The sequence below is a fragment of the Triturus cristatus genome, chromosome 7, assembly GCF_964204655.1.
Source record: "Triturus cristatus chromosome 7, aTriCri1.1, whole genome shotgun sequence".
NCBI classification, from domain to species: domain Eukaryota; kingdom Metazoa; phylum Chordata; class Amphibia; order Caudata; family Salamandridae; genus Triturus; species Triturus cristatus.
Window position 1 is genome coordinate 598,547,168 of NC_140590.1, and position 17,299 is coordinate 598,564,466.

Sequence of the window (17,299 nt, forward strand, 5' to 3'; positions counted from 1 at the left end):
TTTACAAAAACTATTCCAAAATAAAAACAAATAAACATGAAAAGTTGATGTCCCTGAAAACAAATAAAATGTTCTGGGTGTTGGGCTTTAGGAATCCCACACCCCTGCAATTAAACATTGTATAAATAGGCCCAATCTAACCAGGTTGTCCTCTTTTCTTGCTGCTGCAGACATGTTTTAGCTTGGTGCTGCTAGGTTTTGAAAAATTAGAGTGTTTCAGTTTACACTGCTACTGGGCTCCATTAGGTTTGGCGGTAAATGATTAGTTTGCCTTAGTCAAAGTTAAACTGCGGAGAGCTAGTTTGTAGCAGGAAATGGAGGCACAACGGGTCAAGTATGTTCATTTGTTGCAACATTTCATTCTATCGAAGAAGCAAGGACAGAAGTGTCATGTTTACTGGCACAAATGGCTGCTTGAAACGGGCGGGCAACTTTCCCTTCATGCCTAGGTCTTGTATTAGAATAAGATACAAGTCTATGGGGATGGAGTTGAGGGAGAGGCATATTTGGGACTTGAGGAAGATAATCCACGAAAGTCAACAAAGCACATAAATTGTTTACAGCTTCTTGCAGACTCCTCTGCAGTTCAAAGTCAAGCGAAAGACAACGTATAGTGTGTGTGGTTGTCATTCGTATGGACAGCCTAAAGGCCATCAGATATGTCAGCTAATAAGGAGATATAAGGTCAAAGCCTCAAGCAAAATTAGCAAAAGCACTATGGGAGTTTTGTCTAAAACACACCATATCACTGGTGGTAGAATATATGCAGGATCAGCAAACCTGGTGGCAGATTAGTATTCAAGAAATATGTTAGACAGCACAGATTAGAGTTTAGGAGTTATGGGGCCAAATTACAGATAGGGTTATGTTGGACTTGGCTCTTAGTGGAATGTACCCCAAAACGTTTTGCTTTTTCCTCCTAGACTTTGCCAACTCTCTCCGCATGAACTTAGGAATCTGAGCACCTTCCCACTGTACTGCAGAGGGAAGGTGTGGGCACACTCCTCGCCCGCAGTAGGCAGGGGGTGCATATGCGACGGGATTAGGTGCAGTACCTTCGTGCAGTCCGTAAACAGTTACACCACATACACGGAGCGAGTACAGCACTGGCTAGTGGGGGGCATAGCACTAAGTGTGCCACCCTCCGGATAGCCTGTGAAACCTGTATCAGGCCTGCCATTACAGGCCTGTGGGGCGCCACTGCACCCCTGTCTAAGTTGGCATCACTTACGCCTGAGCCAACTCTGAGTGGGTCATTCCATACCAACCCCCCCAACCCCAGCAAGCCCCGACAGGCACAAGGGGGTGGGGTAGGCTGAAGGCTGTGTGGGGATATGTGGATGTTCCCTGCCCAGTTAGTGCGGAACCCCCCACATGGGGCTTCCCCAGCTTTTAAGTTTTTCTCTTTCCAAGGGATGCTCCTTGGGTGTTGCTGATTTTCTTGCGTGGCCTCCGGGCTGTAAACGTTTCTCCATTGTCAAGGCAGTGTAGAAGTGCGTGTGTCTTCCTACACAGGCTAGGAAGAGGTTGAAACAAGAGCCGGCGTAGACCTGGTAGTGCACACTTACACCTGTGTGGTGTTAAGTATGCGCCCAGCTTGCCATGACAGGCCAGGGTCTGTGCACCGGCCCTTATGCCATTTCGAATATGTGTCCAGCCAACAGTTGCAGGCTTGAGGATGTGCCCTGGCACCTATGGCATTTTGGATCGGTGTCCAGCCTGCCATTTTGGGCCTGTGAGTGCATATCTGTGTTCCAACCATTGAATGCCTATGGCCGTGTGCTTGCACCCAAGGTGATAGTGGTAAGGAGGGAGTTGGGGGTCAACCTGAGCCCGGCTGGCCCAGGCAGGGTAGTGAGCGTGCACTCTCACCTAAGGTGCTATGGCTTGGGTAAGCCCATGGTCTGGTCAGCCATCACAGACCAATGTGCGCGCACTGGCATCTATCATGGTTAAAACTCATGACCAGCCTGCCACTGCAGGCTTCTGTATGTGCGCACCCTCCCCTATTGTGCCTATGAGTGCTTGTGTAATCTGCCATTGCAGGCTTATGCAGGAGCACTGATACACATATTAGTTAAACCAGTGTCAAATCTGCTGTTGCAGACTCTGGCGGATGCACTTGCACCCCTGGTCCTGGGAAATGTGTCCAGCCTGCCATTGCAGGTCTGTTTGCCCACTAGCGCACATGCGCCCAGGTAGTGAGGAATACGTGTGTGTGTTTTCACTACCACTGAGCATAGGGGAAGTGGTAGGCACTACTTCAGGCTACAATAGTGGATTGCAGTGGAGCAGTCTCATTATGTTAACTATCAATGGATTCACAATGCCAAACCCCTTCTGAAGGTAAAGGGGGTGTGGCAAAACTGGTTTAGAAATGCCACCTATAGAATATGGACATTTCTATGCTTCAAGAGTCTTGTGTGCGGTGCTGCCTGGCACCGGTGGACATCAGGGGACTAGGCAACACATCTGTGCATTCCCCCAAGCAACAGCCATAAACCATTGGCACCCCACGAGAACGGCAGACATCTGCCATTTGATGGCCAAATGGAATATACTGAAGAGAGAGACTTTGACACTTAGTCTCTAGCGGCCGAATTCTGGCCACACTAAAGATTAAGACCTACACCATCTACCTATGACATCTGGAGAGCAGTGCCCTCTCACGAGCCCTCATCAGATACTGATCCCAACTGGTAGCATGGAACTAATCTAAAATTTGTGCCTTGAGACCAGATTGCCTAGTGTATAGCCCCATAAATCTTGCCCACACCTAAAGCATGTGGTTCAAACCAACGTGCACCAGACGCGGTGCCCGAATTACCAGGGCACAACCCTGATCATCGTGCACTGATCGGGGTTTCGCCTCCTACCAAGAAGCTCCCCTTTGTTACTCCCCATTCATCTGTTGTTCCACTTTGGCCCTCATCGCAACCGAACAACTGTCCTCTCCACACTTAGCCCCTGCTAAAGACATATTGGCACCAGGTAGTAGTGAGAGGTTGACAGGCTTGAAGGGACAATTCTGAGACAGTTTGGAAGCGGATCAAGAGACTGCGCGACTCCATTGTGTTTTGGGACCTATGGGTGAACTTCCTGAGTGGCTGCTAAACTCCCCTTGATTACGTCTACCTCCTAATTAAAACTGCTACATATCCCCAACTGCTTCCCAAGGACCCAGACTAGATGTGACTTCAGATGCGTCCCGTCTAGTGCCCTGGAGGCGGGGCTGGTTATCTTCCATCTGGGGGTATAGGACAACAGGGGTGAATAGGAGGGTGGAGGGAGGCTGGGGCCACTAAGTCTGCAGGGTGTTATCCATTGACCTGCTGGGTATTAGTAGCTCAGCATTAGAGTGCTGAGTATGTATGTGGGCAAGAGTGCTCTGTACGGACTGGCTGATACCTGTCGCACTGAGTGAGAGTGACAGTCTGCAGACCGCCTGCGATTCATGACACTGGCCCGCAGCGCCGCTGTATACGTTGCTTTTATGCCAAAAGCACAATACATTTGACTTTGGGTTTACCCATGTGGCTCTGGCCCTCGGTGCTGCTAGAAATTGCTCTTATGTATGAACATATTTTTGAAATTGCTGTGACCAGGTGTGTATGCTATAACTGGGTAGGATTGTACTATCCAAATTGCTAGGGTAGGTCTGGGGTAGACAGCGTGTCGCACTGCATAAGGGCGCTCTCTCATGGAGTGGTGGTTAGGTTAGGAATTGTCCAGTGTTCAAACTATTGATATCAGAAAAATATGAGTGGGCCTAGTACTGCTAGTAATATTTCCAAATATGTTTTATGCCCAAACGTATGTGATATTCATGTCATGATTGAATATGTGCATTGAATATAAACGTAATTTACATACATCCTGTGTGAACTCTCTTTTGTGACGCTCAGTGTATTTACTGTGTGTGACTGCTGAGGCTTTGCTTTACACATGGCCTTTGAGGAAAGCCTGACTGCTCAGTACCAAGCTACCCAAGGGTGAGCACAGGTTATACAGCGAGTGTAATCACCCGTCCTTGACGAGAGCGGTAGGTACTGCCTGGCTGGGGGCATCCCTTCAGCCAACCAGAAAGTACTGAATCCAACAGCACACTTTTCCTGTTTATACCACAGCACACCTTTAAATAGGTACGCAAACATGGAAATTGAGCCTTATTGTTAAGAATGTGCTGCCCTTAGGGCAGCTGAAAATTTGTGCTGCTATGGGGACAGCACATTCAAGTAAAATATGGCGCAGCTGCTTCAAAACGCTTTGTGTGCACTGTGCTAGCAGCAACCTGCCTGCAATATTAAGAGGGATTAGAGATCCCCTTGCAGGCAGGTGCAGTGAGTGACTGAACTTGCCTGCAAGGGGATGTTTGGGGGTATACCTCCCTCCAGAGGGCTGCAACCAGGGGCTTCACTGACAGTGCACCACCTTATTGTGACGCACATTCAGTTCGCCTCCTGACAGATTCTTTGCCTTTGCACCCATGCCGATAATACGGCACAGAGGCAAAGAGATTCCCTCATTTGCATGGGACCATGCTCTCATGCAAATGAGGGAACGACCTCTTGAGATAGCATGGCACTACATGTGTACCAGCGTGATCTTTACTATAGAAGGAGTTGCACAAGCGTTTATGGACCCTTCTTTAATACAAATGTGGCCCGGGCGCGCACATGCCTGTTGCACCCCTGGGGCTCTTTCTATAATATGGCCCCAGAAAGAGTAGGGGGCACTTTTGTGTAGATTTCTTTACATTCAGGCTGACAAATCATTTTGAATTTTTTTTTCAGTTGGTGGTCAGATAAGACCTTAGCAATTGATGAATTTCTCCAAGATTGGTCTAGGGGGATGCACTATGCAGTTCTCTCCCTTCGCTACGTTCTCCATGATTCTGGTGCAAATACACAGGCAATTGGCAAGTGCGGTCATGGATACATGTTTGTGGAGGAGCCAGCCTTGGTATCCCACACTACTAAAACTCTTACAATGTCCAATACAGTTGCCAGTCTTTCCTCAGATGCTGAAGAGCTCCTCCGAACAAGCACATGTGCTGGTGGCATGGAATCTTTCAAGATATTTTAAAATGTGCCAGGACTTTCAGGTGAGGCTTCAGGCTACATTTAGGCTTCATGTGCCAATGGCGCTGTCAAAGCTTGCAGAACGGGATGGGAGTTGTGGAGAGGCTGGTGTTTGGAGAGGGATTTGGATTCCATTTCAGCATTTGTTGTGGGGTGTTCAATTTTTTGGCATTCCTGGTGGCAAGGGAGAAGTCTTACAGAATCATTAATGAGTACAGGTCTGAAATATCAGCTGAACATCAGAAAGTTGATGGGAAAACAATTGGGAGATATGCCTTGATAAGCAGTTTGCTGAAAGGAAGAATAGAAATGTCCGCAAACCAAGTTATAATACTATGTGAGATGCCAATCGAGTACTACATTTGTTTGAGTCTTGAGAACATAGTTAACATCTGTCAATACAACTATTGTTGACTAGGTTGGTAACCTTATTATATTTAGTTTCATTCAGAATGGTTATGAATGTCAAAGTCATAAATATCCATGCTATGCAATTAACACCAGTAGGGGTTCAATTCCACCTTACGAGGAGAGCTATGAATGCATCCTGTTTCATTGAGTTCCAAGTTTCGCTGTGCATCCTAAGCTTGGTGTGGTGAGGTGTCTCAAACAGTATGCACGTTCAACAAAGGAGGTGAAGACTTCTGTGCCTCAATAATTGATAGCTTTAGGGTAACCATTTGCAGCAGTAACATCTAGAAATTGAAGTCGATCATTAAAGGCAATGATGGCTAAAGCAGGCATAGAAAGAGCATCATTTGGTCCTCATTCAGTCAGGGGAGCCATGGCCTCCACAGCTTTCTGGGGCAGGGAAAGACTTGAGGACATATTAAAAGCAGCAGACTGGACACGGGTGTCAACTTTTAGAATGTTTTTATTGTAAGCCTGTTGATCATGTAGCAATTACAGCAGTGGCTTAACAAAAGTTTAAGGGCCCCCCCCTGCAATGTACACGGATTTAATCCAGAGCGCTCAGGCCTGACTACTGTGCTGAGGGAGCACCCTGCAGCTCAGGCCCCCCCCCCGCTCCGCGGGGAATGAGGGGGCCTGTGTTAAGCCCCAGAAATAAAGTTGTTAATATGCTTGGAACATGCATAATATGTTAACTTGTAATCAATTTACAGATGCGCCTAGTCAGCTGCGAATGAGAGTCCCGATTTCACTAACCGGCCCACCCACAAGAGGTGAGTACGATTCATTGCTGTAATTCACTCATTGAATCGCTGTGCTAGTTTGATTTTCTTTAGTCCCTAGAGCTACCACTCAGGCGACGATCTGAACTGAGGAACACAGTCGGGACCAAAGAAGTGGATCAACTGGACTCCGAGTTCTGGTTACAAGAAAAAAGATAAGGAGACAATGTAGTTACGAATAGATTTTTTTCTAGTGTTTTTGATTTTGTATTTTAAGCAAAGGCATTAGAAAACTTTCAAGGAACAAAAACAAGAAAAGCGGACGCCATGGTTAGATGGGGCCTAATTATATAGTGTTTCATTGGTTGTATTTCTTGTCTCTCTTCCTGTTCGACCTACAAGATTGTTGGGTTGCAGCATGTTAAAGTGTAAATAATAAAAATAAAGCGGCGATAATGTTATCGCCTGTCTTGATAATATGCTCCTTAGAGTTTTTCTGTGTGTATCTTTTATGTAACTCGTACTCCGAACTCCTTATGTAATGTAACTGGTCCTTTTGTAAAGCGCTCGGACACCTTTGGGTAAAGTTCATCCTATGGATAAAATCGCATTAAATAAAAAAAATTGACATTATGTGGTGGTATAAAGAAGCCGACATATAAAGGAAGCAATTGAGAGTAGTACCTGGCAGTACAATCGATAAAGCGGCACTGCTGCATAGGACATTCCCACCATGCCCACGGCTGCTGCTGCAATATAAGTTAGCACAGTTTTATTTCGGCTTTTCCACTCCCGCTCTTGGCCACGGGTGAATGGGTTCCGCCCTTGCAAACCTCGCATCGGCTGCCATCGACACAGAAAGCCATGCAGCCTCCCTGTGTGTAAAGGGTCAAATCTGACACACGTCTTCAACCACGGCCTACAGAAGCTACACAGGCCTCCAATCCCACCAGGAAACCGCAGCGTCCACATTCCCGAGCAAGGGGGGTTATAACAGAAGCCAGAAAATAGCTACAACCACAAAAGTCCAGGAGAAACTGTCACCTTCGCACCATTGCCGCCATGTTCAAATTATTAGACATAGAAAAGAGACATCACAGAAAACAACGTCAGCGGGCTGGAGTAAAACACTAAAGCGCGCAAGACTTTGTTTCTTTGAACGTGAGCACGGCTGATAATTGTAACACCCTGTTAAGACAATGAAGAAACTGCCTAATAACGGTATTTTTTGCTCTTTGCATAGGTAGTCCGTTTTCTGGCACAGATGATGCCCTATCTAGGGTGTTCTCTTTCTGTTTTTAAAGTACACGACTACCGTTTCTCTACACTCACTAAACATGTCCGCCGTTCGCACGCGCTGTCTACTTAATATGGACACCGATAGGTCGCAAAAATTCACATGAATAAATTCCATGTCTCGGTCTAGTTTTGTAGCTGTTTGTGTTGTGAAACTTTGTAGCACACCCAGGTTGTCAGTTTATGAGTGGGGATGCCGATCGTAGTGCGAGAACAGGTAAGCTTTGTATTTGAGAATGTTTAGTGTGGTACGTGAAAGGCGCTGCGCCAACGCTTCGGCTCGGCAACAGCTGTCACCCAGAAGCGTTTAGACACAATTCATCACCTCGTTCAGTTATGGTCCAAAGCCTGCTACCGGCGTCGTCATTATCATCCCATTTACCATCGAGCAGCCTCAGCCAGGTAATCATCCTTCGTCTTCTCCCTCCCCGCCAACCCCTTCCCCATCCATCATTGTATTTCTTTGAAAAACAAATGCTGCCTTGAAACTGACTGTTGTATTTTGGAACTCTGCTCCCTAATTACATGTTATGACAAACAAATTGGTAGCAGTATTTCCCTGCAATAAACATAAATAAAAAAACGTTTCCCCGCAAAGGCTGCTCATGAAAAAATTAAACAAAAGTAACTTTGAAGTGCCATCGATACACAAGAAATATCTGTTTTCCAAAAGTGACTTCGTTTTTATTCTTTTATCGAACGAAAATTATAGTGCAGACCTTGTCCCAGCCACAACTAGCCGTATTTCACTAACGCGATCTCAAGGCTATTACTAATATATCAGCAGCTTTCTTCTAGCTCATGGTTTTGTGTTTTGTCGATGCTGCTACGCTTACATAATTTTTTTATCTTAATTAATTTTCTCCTATTGTGCAAACCACTGGATTAATCTTGTGCGGAAACGTCCAAAAAGGGGAGATCAAGCAATTTTCTGATAATCACAAATTTGAGCAAGTAACGAAAATGAGGTACAGAAACAGGTTTAAAACTTAAGTCACTAGACTACGTATTTCTGTTCCCCCATTCTGCTCACACCGATTTACCTGTGTCATAGTGCACAAGATCTTGAATGGTGTGCTTCTGCTATAACTGGTGAGCTATCTAAAATAGTTTTGAGCATTCCATCTCAATACACAATCATTTTGATCACCAAAATTATCTAGAAATATTTTCTAAAACGCTCAGTTTGAAACCTGGGGTGAACAGATTTTCTGAACCTATGAAAGTGTGTGAAGTACATGAGTGGCATGTGGTGTTGTGTAATTAGTCAAAGATGGAACAACAGAAGAGTGGCTTTGTATTGTAAAAATGTCGTGCTCACTTTGCACTGGATTCAAGCTAACCTGGCTGATGAGGGGTGCTACCCCCAAACTGGTCCCAGGATGCATGTTTGCGGTCCAGGGAAGACCTGGCTTGGCAGTTCGGCTGAACTGTTCCAATAGGGTGCAGGGTCAAGACTGATTTGCATATAGCTGGGTCTGAACTGGGGTGGCGAAGTGAGCTAAAGAAGGATGATGGGTTCAACCCAGATCTTTGACTGGGGGTGAGTGTCTGAAAAGCTTCAGCACTCCGTCCATCATCTCCTTGTATTTGCTTTGTTCGCCCTAAGTTGGCAGGGTATGCCCAGACGTGGGTCCCTTACTCACTTTGCCACTGGATTCAAGCTAGCCTGGCTGATTATGGGTGATACCCCAAGACCGGTCCCAGGATGCTTGTTTCCGGTCCAGGGAAGACCTGGTTTGACAGTTTGGACTGAACTGTTCCCATGAGGTGCAGGGTCAAGACTGATTTAAATATAGCTGGGTCTGAACTGGGTTGACGATGTGAGCTAAAGAACGATGATGGATTCAACCCAGATCTTCAACTGGGGGTGAGTGTCTGAAAAGTTTCAGCACTCTGTCCATCATCTCCTTGTGTTTGCTTTGTAAGAAATGGGGAGAGCAGAGTGGGAAGGAGCAGAGTGGTGGTGGTTTGCTGTTGATGGATTTGTGCAATGTTAACTGGGAAAGTGGGAGTGTGAACAAGGTTCAGGAGAGTAATGTGACTCAAGAGGGTGAGGCAAGAGGATGGCAAAGATGACAGAGCCGACATCGTTTGCCAGTAAAGTTAACCATGCCAGTACATTTTAACGATTATGTCATGAGTTAATGTATCCCATCCTCATCACCAAAATGTTGCAATTAATTTCAGCACAGGTCTCCGTTTTAAGACATAAGTTTATTGAGCAAACACGACAGAACCAGGCTCCCTCACCTATCTCCCTACAACTGACCCTCCTCTAGCTTCTGGAATGCCCAAACGATTCCTAAGAGTTCTATGGCAACAATGCCTGAATATTTTCGATACAAAAATTCCCTTCCTATTAATACTAATTTAAAGGGGTAAGCCTGCAAGCTACACCTACTCATTAACCCCGATCAGAGGTCAAACCAAAGTGGAATAAACTGCATTTTGGTTCCTGTTTTAGCTCTTCCCACTATTGTCAGTTAAATGTATATTGTTTTCACTAATGTTTTGTACTTCTTTGTAGCCCAATCTGAAAGCTACAGGTAAAACAGATGTGGCAACAAGAACAAATAGGAGCAAAACACATCAATTAAAAAAAGCCTATATGGCATTTGTATTACATTGTCACACAGTGCAGTGTCACCTTGCTGTGCTGCGTGACAGAGAAAGGGCAGGAATACACCGCATTTAAAAGAATACGGCACATCCTGCCTTTTCTCTTGCGCTGGAGCCAGTCTGGCTGCCTAGTGCCTATGCAGGCACACTTGGACCATGATGCTAGGGTGCCTGTATTGTATGCAGGATTGCTTCAGTGAAGGAAGGGGCACCTTCCTGCACAAAACCAATCCTGAGGGGCATATTCCTCTATCTATATGTGCTGCAGAGTGCTGCTTGAATGCTGTTGTGTGAGCTCTACTTGTTCTTTGTGTAAAGTACTCTAGTACTGCTGCTGCCCATTCTCTCAGTGGAGTAGCTTGGGGAGGGGATGGGCAGCACTGGTTTTGTGAGTGGCGAGGTGAGCAAGTCTGGCCTGTCGACTTCCGCCGCCCCCTCCTCCCCCCGAGAACAAGTAGTCAGTCCGCTGCCTCCCCCAGCTCTTTCTTCTACTTCTGGCAAACTTATGGGCCGCCCTGGGTGGCAGTAGGTCTAGCTACGTTACTGCATTCTCTATCTGTTATGTTGCGAGTGGTGAGTGAATGGCTTCTTCTGACGCTGTTCTTTGTTTTAAAAAAAATAAAAATCTTTTATTAGCATTTTCTATCATTACAGCAGTTAAGAATCAAAAGCATGCATACCACATTCACCTGTATTTGGCACTGGTACCTGCATTTCTATACAATGAAATTGTAGTCACATAAAGTTTTACTTCAACATATTTTACTCTATTATATTACTAAATATTACTTTCGACCATAATTTATTATTAGCTTGTATCTCTGACCCCTCTTTGGTATTGAGACCATGTTTGCCACATGTTCAGGTCTAGGTCATGTATTGGAATTTCTGTGTTACAACATGTATAAACTTGCCTTCACTTCTCCATGTTTGGAGCCATTGGGCGTCTCCATTTTGTCTCATTTGTTACGGGCCAATTAATTCACAAAAAGGCTTTCTCAGCTCATGTACATTAAATGTATATGCCTCTTTTTAGAGGATTATCCACATTTGTTTTTAATGATGCTGCTCCTGATTTTATGACTCTGTGCACTGGGAGCTTTCTAGCCTAAAACCCCTAAAACCTGTTGAAATGTCTACACTACTAATTGCCATCTTTAATGTACCTATACGTCTCTAGGGTTTGATACAAAGTGTACCAAGGTTCTGTAAGTTAAATGTCATTATTGGAATGCATTACCCATTGTGCCACCCCACCTAGTGATAGTTCAAAAGTGACTGCAGGCCTACCACTGTAGCCTGTCTGTGCAGTTTTGAATCTTCCAATGTAACCAGTAACAATAAACACTTTTTACAGGCCTAAACCTTTCTTTTAATATGTTACCCCTATGTAGACCTTGAAGTCCATAAGGCAGGGTCTATGCTACTTAAAAGTGGGCCATGTCAAGTTTAGTGTACAATGTGTATTTTGACAAGGTCCCAAAATCTATTTACACTGTAGCTGGGTTAGCTGTTTACTAGGAAAACATTGGGATATAATATTAAAGCTAAACCATGTTACCACAGCCTAGGAAGCAGCTACAAAGTTAATTCTGGGACTTTTTGAAATAGTTATTACAAACCCAATCCATGGTAAAGTCAGATATGTAATACTTTTTTTTAGAAAGGGACTTTTACAAGGTCAACTCTTCACTGCCTAAAGCTTCTGGAAGAACATTTGCACGAGCTTCCAACTATCATACGGGAGTGTGATAAAGTGTCAATTTGCTCCCAGAGCTGAGACAAATGCCTTGGGAGTGGGGAGGTATTCTGTTCCTTTGGTAGAATGACCATCTGGGCTATGTCCAGGTACTTAGTTCAATTTAAAGAGGCCTATTTTGTCACAGGCCAATGTAGCTAACACTGGGTCTGCCCTATCAGTTGTTCCTCCTATCGTCCTGGTGAAACTTGAGACTTAGAAGCTTTTTGGCTCCAAAGACCGCTGTATGACTGGGACAAACCTGGATAGTCAATTCAACAAATGTGCATTGTCACTGGGTCAAAAATTGAGGTTGCTCCCATCTGAGCTTTTCTGCTGCAGCAACTCTGTTTCAGAAGGATGTTGTTGAGAGAGTATCTGGTCTCATGTGGCCCTGTTCCGCTACAACTGGTAGCCAAGGCCCGCTGGAGGAATCCAAGCTCCATAGAAAGGTACTAAGTCATAACATAGAAATCTTCGCTGGGTGAGAATATTGAATTTTTTCCTCTCTCAGCATTCCCACTAAAAGTCAATGACTTCATCGGGATCTCATCCAATGGCTATCCGAGTTTATGGAGATCTTCTTGGCTACAGCCTCCTCCCTTGTCCTACAGTGGATTTTTACCTTCCATTGCTGAAACTAACCTGAAAGGTAATACTTCCGCTTGGGATGAACCTAGTTTTTGTATCCAACCTGCGCTCCATTGCGGTCAGCTTTAAATTGCACCTAAGTGCCAGTCAAGTGTAACCAGATTACTGCAATTTGCGCTTTAATGCATTTTGACAATAATCTTATTTAAAACTTTAGAAATTCAGGTTACCCTTATTGGATTTTTGTTGTTGTAGTGTCCTTTTGTTCAGTAAATCAGTCTCAATTTTTATAATTTGGAGTGGGAATTTTATTCTGTTGGATTTAAGACTTTTCAACTGTTTCGGTAATTCTAAATGTGTTAAACATTTTCCCTAAGTTAAGTTTGTCTGCTTTGAGCCATAACCAACCAGGAGTTGAGCTCAGGTTTAAATTAGTGAAACCTTTACTGGACCTTACAAGAATAGTGACATTATTCCTTGCAGTGGACTACTATCAGCCCCAAACCGATAATCCACAGTCTCACAAACAGTATTTAATCAGGCCGTTTTTGGATATAATTAATTAGGCATCTAGGACCATTTGCAATGTGTTATAGCATTCCAGTTGGGGCGAATGATCAAGCACCCCCAAGTTGTATGTCGCAAGTCTTCCTCTCTTGATTTCACATTTGAGAGAGTTCAGATCAAGACCATGCTGCATTTGCCTTTGCCATTTCGGAGTTAAGTAAATCTGGTGTAAGTACTTAAATTGTACTGGGCGGTATAATGGGGCTATTGGAATGTCTGTAGGTGCCATTGTAACAAATGACAATTCCTCTTCTCTGAGGGAACCTACATCCACCCCTCATGCCTCTCTGCTTATTAAAGGTGTTTGGGTTGTTGATGGTAGTTGTGTTGGAGGGAGCGTTTTTCAACCGAGATTGGATTTTCATCCATAATTTTATTATACCACTGTATTTGGTTAATTTGGCTCGCCAGGATTCAATTACCACTTTGGTGGCATGTGATGGGGAGGGGGTTGCTGCTGTCATGTAGTGTAGACATCCCCACAGCTCCATATTACTGTTTTATACACTGGGTCTGATTCGGGACCATGGAGCCAGTCATTTATTACCTGCAACCATGCAGCCCTCCAGTCGGATATGAGGTCAGCCCCAACCAGCCCAGCATCATAGGTGAGTTTAAAGCATATAGTCCTAGCTCTAGCTACTCAAAGGTGTCCGACATGCCAATTGAAAAAATCTCATTGAGAATGTGAGAGTGTTGAAGAGAAGTTAGGGGAGTCGGAATGGATAGTTTAGCAAGATGTATAACATTTTTAGGCTAAGAATAATTTGAATTAAAGCTATTCTCCCTTTTATGAATAATGGTACTGCACACATATGGAGAGTATCAATTTAGGTCGGTCTAATAAGGGCTGCATATTTTCGTAATTGCGTCTGGAGGACCTACTTTTTCATTGATCACTAGGATGCGTAAATATCTCATACAGTGTGTATTCACTTGTGCGTCTGTTTGACCAGCCCCATCTCATCTTTATCATTTGTATCAGGGTATAGGAGGAAGAGACGGGTCTTTTTCAAGTTTACTTTCAGCACAGAGTACAAGCCAAATTCATAAGCAGTCTCATTGCCTGTGGTTGTGACAGCATGGGATTGCTGAAATACATTAAAAGATTGCCTTCATAGTGGGATATTTAATCTTATATTTTCTGACCAACAAAATACTATGCATTGTGTTTTTGTCTCAGTTCACACACAGTTCGGGGATTTGATGGCCAGGGCAAACAATAGTGGTGACAATGGCCATCTTTCTTGGGTTCACCTCACAATATGGTTGGGGTCTAACAGAAGGCTCCCAATCTTCACTCATGCCGTTAATACATTGTTTAAAATTATATACATGAGTTTAATGTTGAATCCCAAGTGAACGAGGATGAAACATAAATAATACCATATGAGACTGTCAAATTCCTTTTCAAAGTCTACTAATAAGAAGGCCAAAGGGTACTTACGATCTATCTTTATGTTCAAGGGAGTTGAAAAAGCATTGGACATTATGGTGTTTTGATTGGTTTGGAGGCGTGGCCAAAATGGCAGCACAAGTGGACGTGTGAAACGGAGCTCCATCGTGGCCCACCAAAATCCTGCCATGTATGCTATGCATTCTAACATCGAGATGCCCTAATATTCTTACTGAGACCCCTCCAAGATGACTGATCCTGTTTGGAATGACTGCTGAGAGCTCCGGACCGAAAAAAACGATACCACAAGGTGTGGCTGCATTGCCTGCCTGCCATAAAATGGCTGCGGACTCCAGCTTTAGCGACTGACACTCTCGCATGAGAGCAGAAGCGACGGAAGTGAGCGGTGCTCTGGCTAGGTGTCCCCGAATGCTGTATACATGTCTTCTGCGACTCACCCACCTGGCACCCCCCCCCCCCAGTGTGGACCCGACTCGGCGACTCCCACGCTTGGCTTTTGGGGACTCCGGTTTGGGGACTCGATCCCGAAGACTGTGGCCGCATCGGCAGCCTCCCAAACAGCCACATTGGTCAGTGCTCGTGGCTGACACCCTCTCTCAGAGACTGGAGGAGCACATGAGAGCGGTGATCTGATGAGGTGCCCCCGAGTGCAGAGTGCCTGATCTGCTGTGATGCACCAGCCTGACGACCCCCTATGCAGAGTTCCAGCTCGGCGGCCTCAGAGCTTGGTTAGAGGAAGGGGTCCAACCTGTAGCCCAACCCCATTGAACCGGAGGTAAGCAAGAGTGACAGTGGGGGAACCTTCTACTCTGCATCAGCCTAGGGATCTGCCCAAATCTCCTGATGTGCGCTGACAAACCATGTCCTGTGCTTGAGCCCTATCGGCAATAACAGCCCAAGTGGTGGTGGCTCCCCAATCTGGGACTGTGAGAGGTCCAAGCCGCATACTAATCCCAGGCACGACATGTAATTTTTCCATTAAGATAGCTGTTATGCCCATCTGCTTGACGCACATGGGAAGTTGCTTGAGGACTAAGCAGCAAAGACTTTGGAAATATATTTTCCTGCCGACTTACAGTGCCTGAGACACGTATAGCTGTGGCACCTCCTCCCGTTCATTCAGAGATCAGCCTCCGGTTCGGCGGACTACCTGGTGCGCCTGTAGCAGAGCCTACAGAGGACCGTTTGCCCTGCGCTGATGGAGAGGGCCTCCCTCGGGCACCAGGTGAGCACTCGAAGGCGATACAACAAGGGCCCTGTGACTACACGACCGGCCAAGAGCCACCTAACATCCTCTCCTCTTCAGGGAGCCTTTGACTACCACCTTTGATTGCGACTCATCCTGGTACTATGTGGTACTTCGCCCCCCTGTCTGCCCTGTTAGCTCGTAGCGCGCTCTCCTGTTGTGGCTTTGGAGTCCCTGTTACTGGACACAGATTCCCCAGAGAGCTCTACCCTTCCATAAGGAGGTGTCCAACCCCTAGGTTGGTAACTCTAAAGAAGTTGTGTAGCACATAGCCTACCACTACGGGTAAAACCACTAAAAGAGAGATTTGGACGTGGGCCCCTACTCATAGTCGAAGACAGCATGCTCTGGGTTACACTTGGAGGCAATGACTCTGGCCAGGGAACCTAAGAGGGCCCCTCACTGCAGGGCATACTCCAGGCGATCACCTCCTTTAGGGAAGCCCTGGAAACAGAGGTGGATGCACTGGGAGCTGAATTTGGGTTATTAAAGGACTAACATCGGTGTCTTGCCTCCTCTGAGCTCCGAGAAATGTGAGAGAGACTGACAACTAAGGAAGGAATAATCCAGATCCTTAGTCAGCGAGCAGAGGATGCTAAAAATCATTCTAGAATGAATAACATACAAGCCATTGGCCTGCCGGAGTTCGTTGAAGGTGGGTACATGGTGGCCTACTTACAGAAATGGATAAGACAATGTGTTGCCCTTCAATGCACTAGAGAAAGCGCACAGAGTTCCATCCCCCTGCCTCTACCGGGGCATCACCACAATAAGTGGTTGCAAAGTTACTCTATTACAGAGATAGAGACTGCATTCTAGCACAAGCCCAAAAGACAACTGACCTAACAGTGGACAATAGTAGGATTATGATATTTCCGGACTTTACTGGAGATGTCCAGAGGCATAAAGCCACTTTCCTAACTGTGAACCTTAGACAAATGGGAGTGGCATATGCAATGCTATTTCCTGCCTGGCTCTGGGTGATCATGACTGGGGAAGTGAAGTTCTTCACCTCCCTGCAAGATGTATGGGATTGGCTCAAACGGAATCCACAGGCAGGCCCCAGCGAGAGCGCATATGAATGATCCACGAGATGTGGGGAGTGGCTGCATGGCCCTAGAGGTTCTCCGGGCAAGTCCCATCAGAAGTAGAGATGGACAGCAGAGAGCGGTGGAAGTTGTGGTGGTCCTCGGTGGTAATGAGAGAAGCAGTCCTCTTGCTTTGCTAGGAGTAGGCGCTGTGCTTCCTCATTACCATCGATATCCGTATCTGACGCAAAGTCTTCTGCCATTGATTACTCGGACCCGGAGCTGCTGGTAGTAACACCAGGACTGCTGATGAACTGATATGATGTCCATGGATCATAGTATGGTAGGGGGCGGGAGGATTTTCAATAGATCTAGCCCTTCGAGAGACATGGGATGTACCACTCACGAACGCAGCATAAGCTTACTGTTTCTACCCTCTTATGTATTACATACCGGAGATGCTTGCAGTCCAGGGAGATATTTATCTGTGCTACAGGGGGGAGGATCCGGAGAAATGTGGACTCGTCCAATTGCCTGTAATCCCCTCTTTTTGTTTCAATTATTGTATAAGTTTGGATAG

General features: G+C 45.6%; 2 protein-coding genes across 4 annotated transcripts in view; one reads left to right on the forward strand and one right to left on the reverse strand.

Annotated features, from left to right (window-relative positions):
- COX11 (cytochrome c oxidase copper chaperone COX11) overlaps positions 1-7,319 on the reverse strand; it is a 111,445-nt gene extending 104,126 nt beyond the window's left edge. Inside the window, exon 1 of the mRNA XM_085617159.1 lies at positions 6,899-7,319. Within this exon, the coding sequence (XP_085473285.1) occupies positions 6,899-7,186 (288 nt within the window). The 5' untranslated portion in view covers positions 7,187-7,319. The remainder of the gene's footprint in view (positions 1-6,898) is intronic.
- Positions 7,320-7,591: 272 nt separating this feature from the next.
- STXBP4 (syntaxin binding protein 4) overlaps positions 7,592-17,299 on the forward strand; it is a 686,902-nt gene continuing 677,194 nt past the window's right edge. For 2 of the 3 annotated variants that reach the window (XM_085617160.1, XM_085617162.1), the window contains exon 1: positions 7,592-7,727. The gene's annotated coding sequence lies outside the window, so the exon portion shown is untranslated. Of the gene's footprint in view, positions 7,913-17,299 lie in introns of all 3 variants that reach the window. The other variant, XM_085617161.1, reaches the window with a different exon arrangement.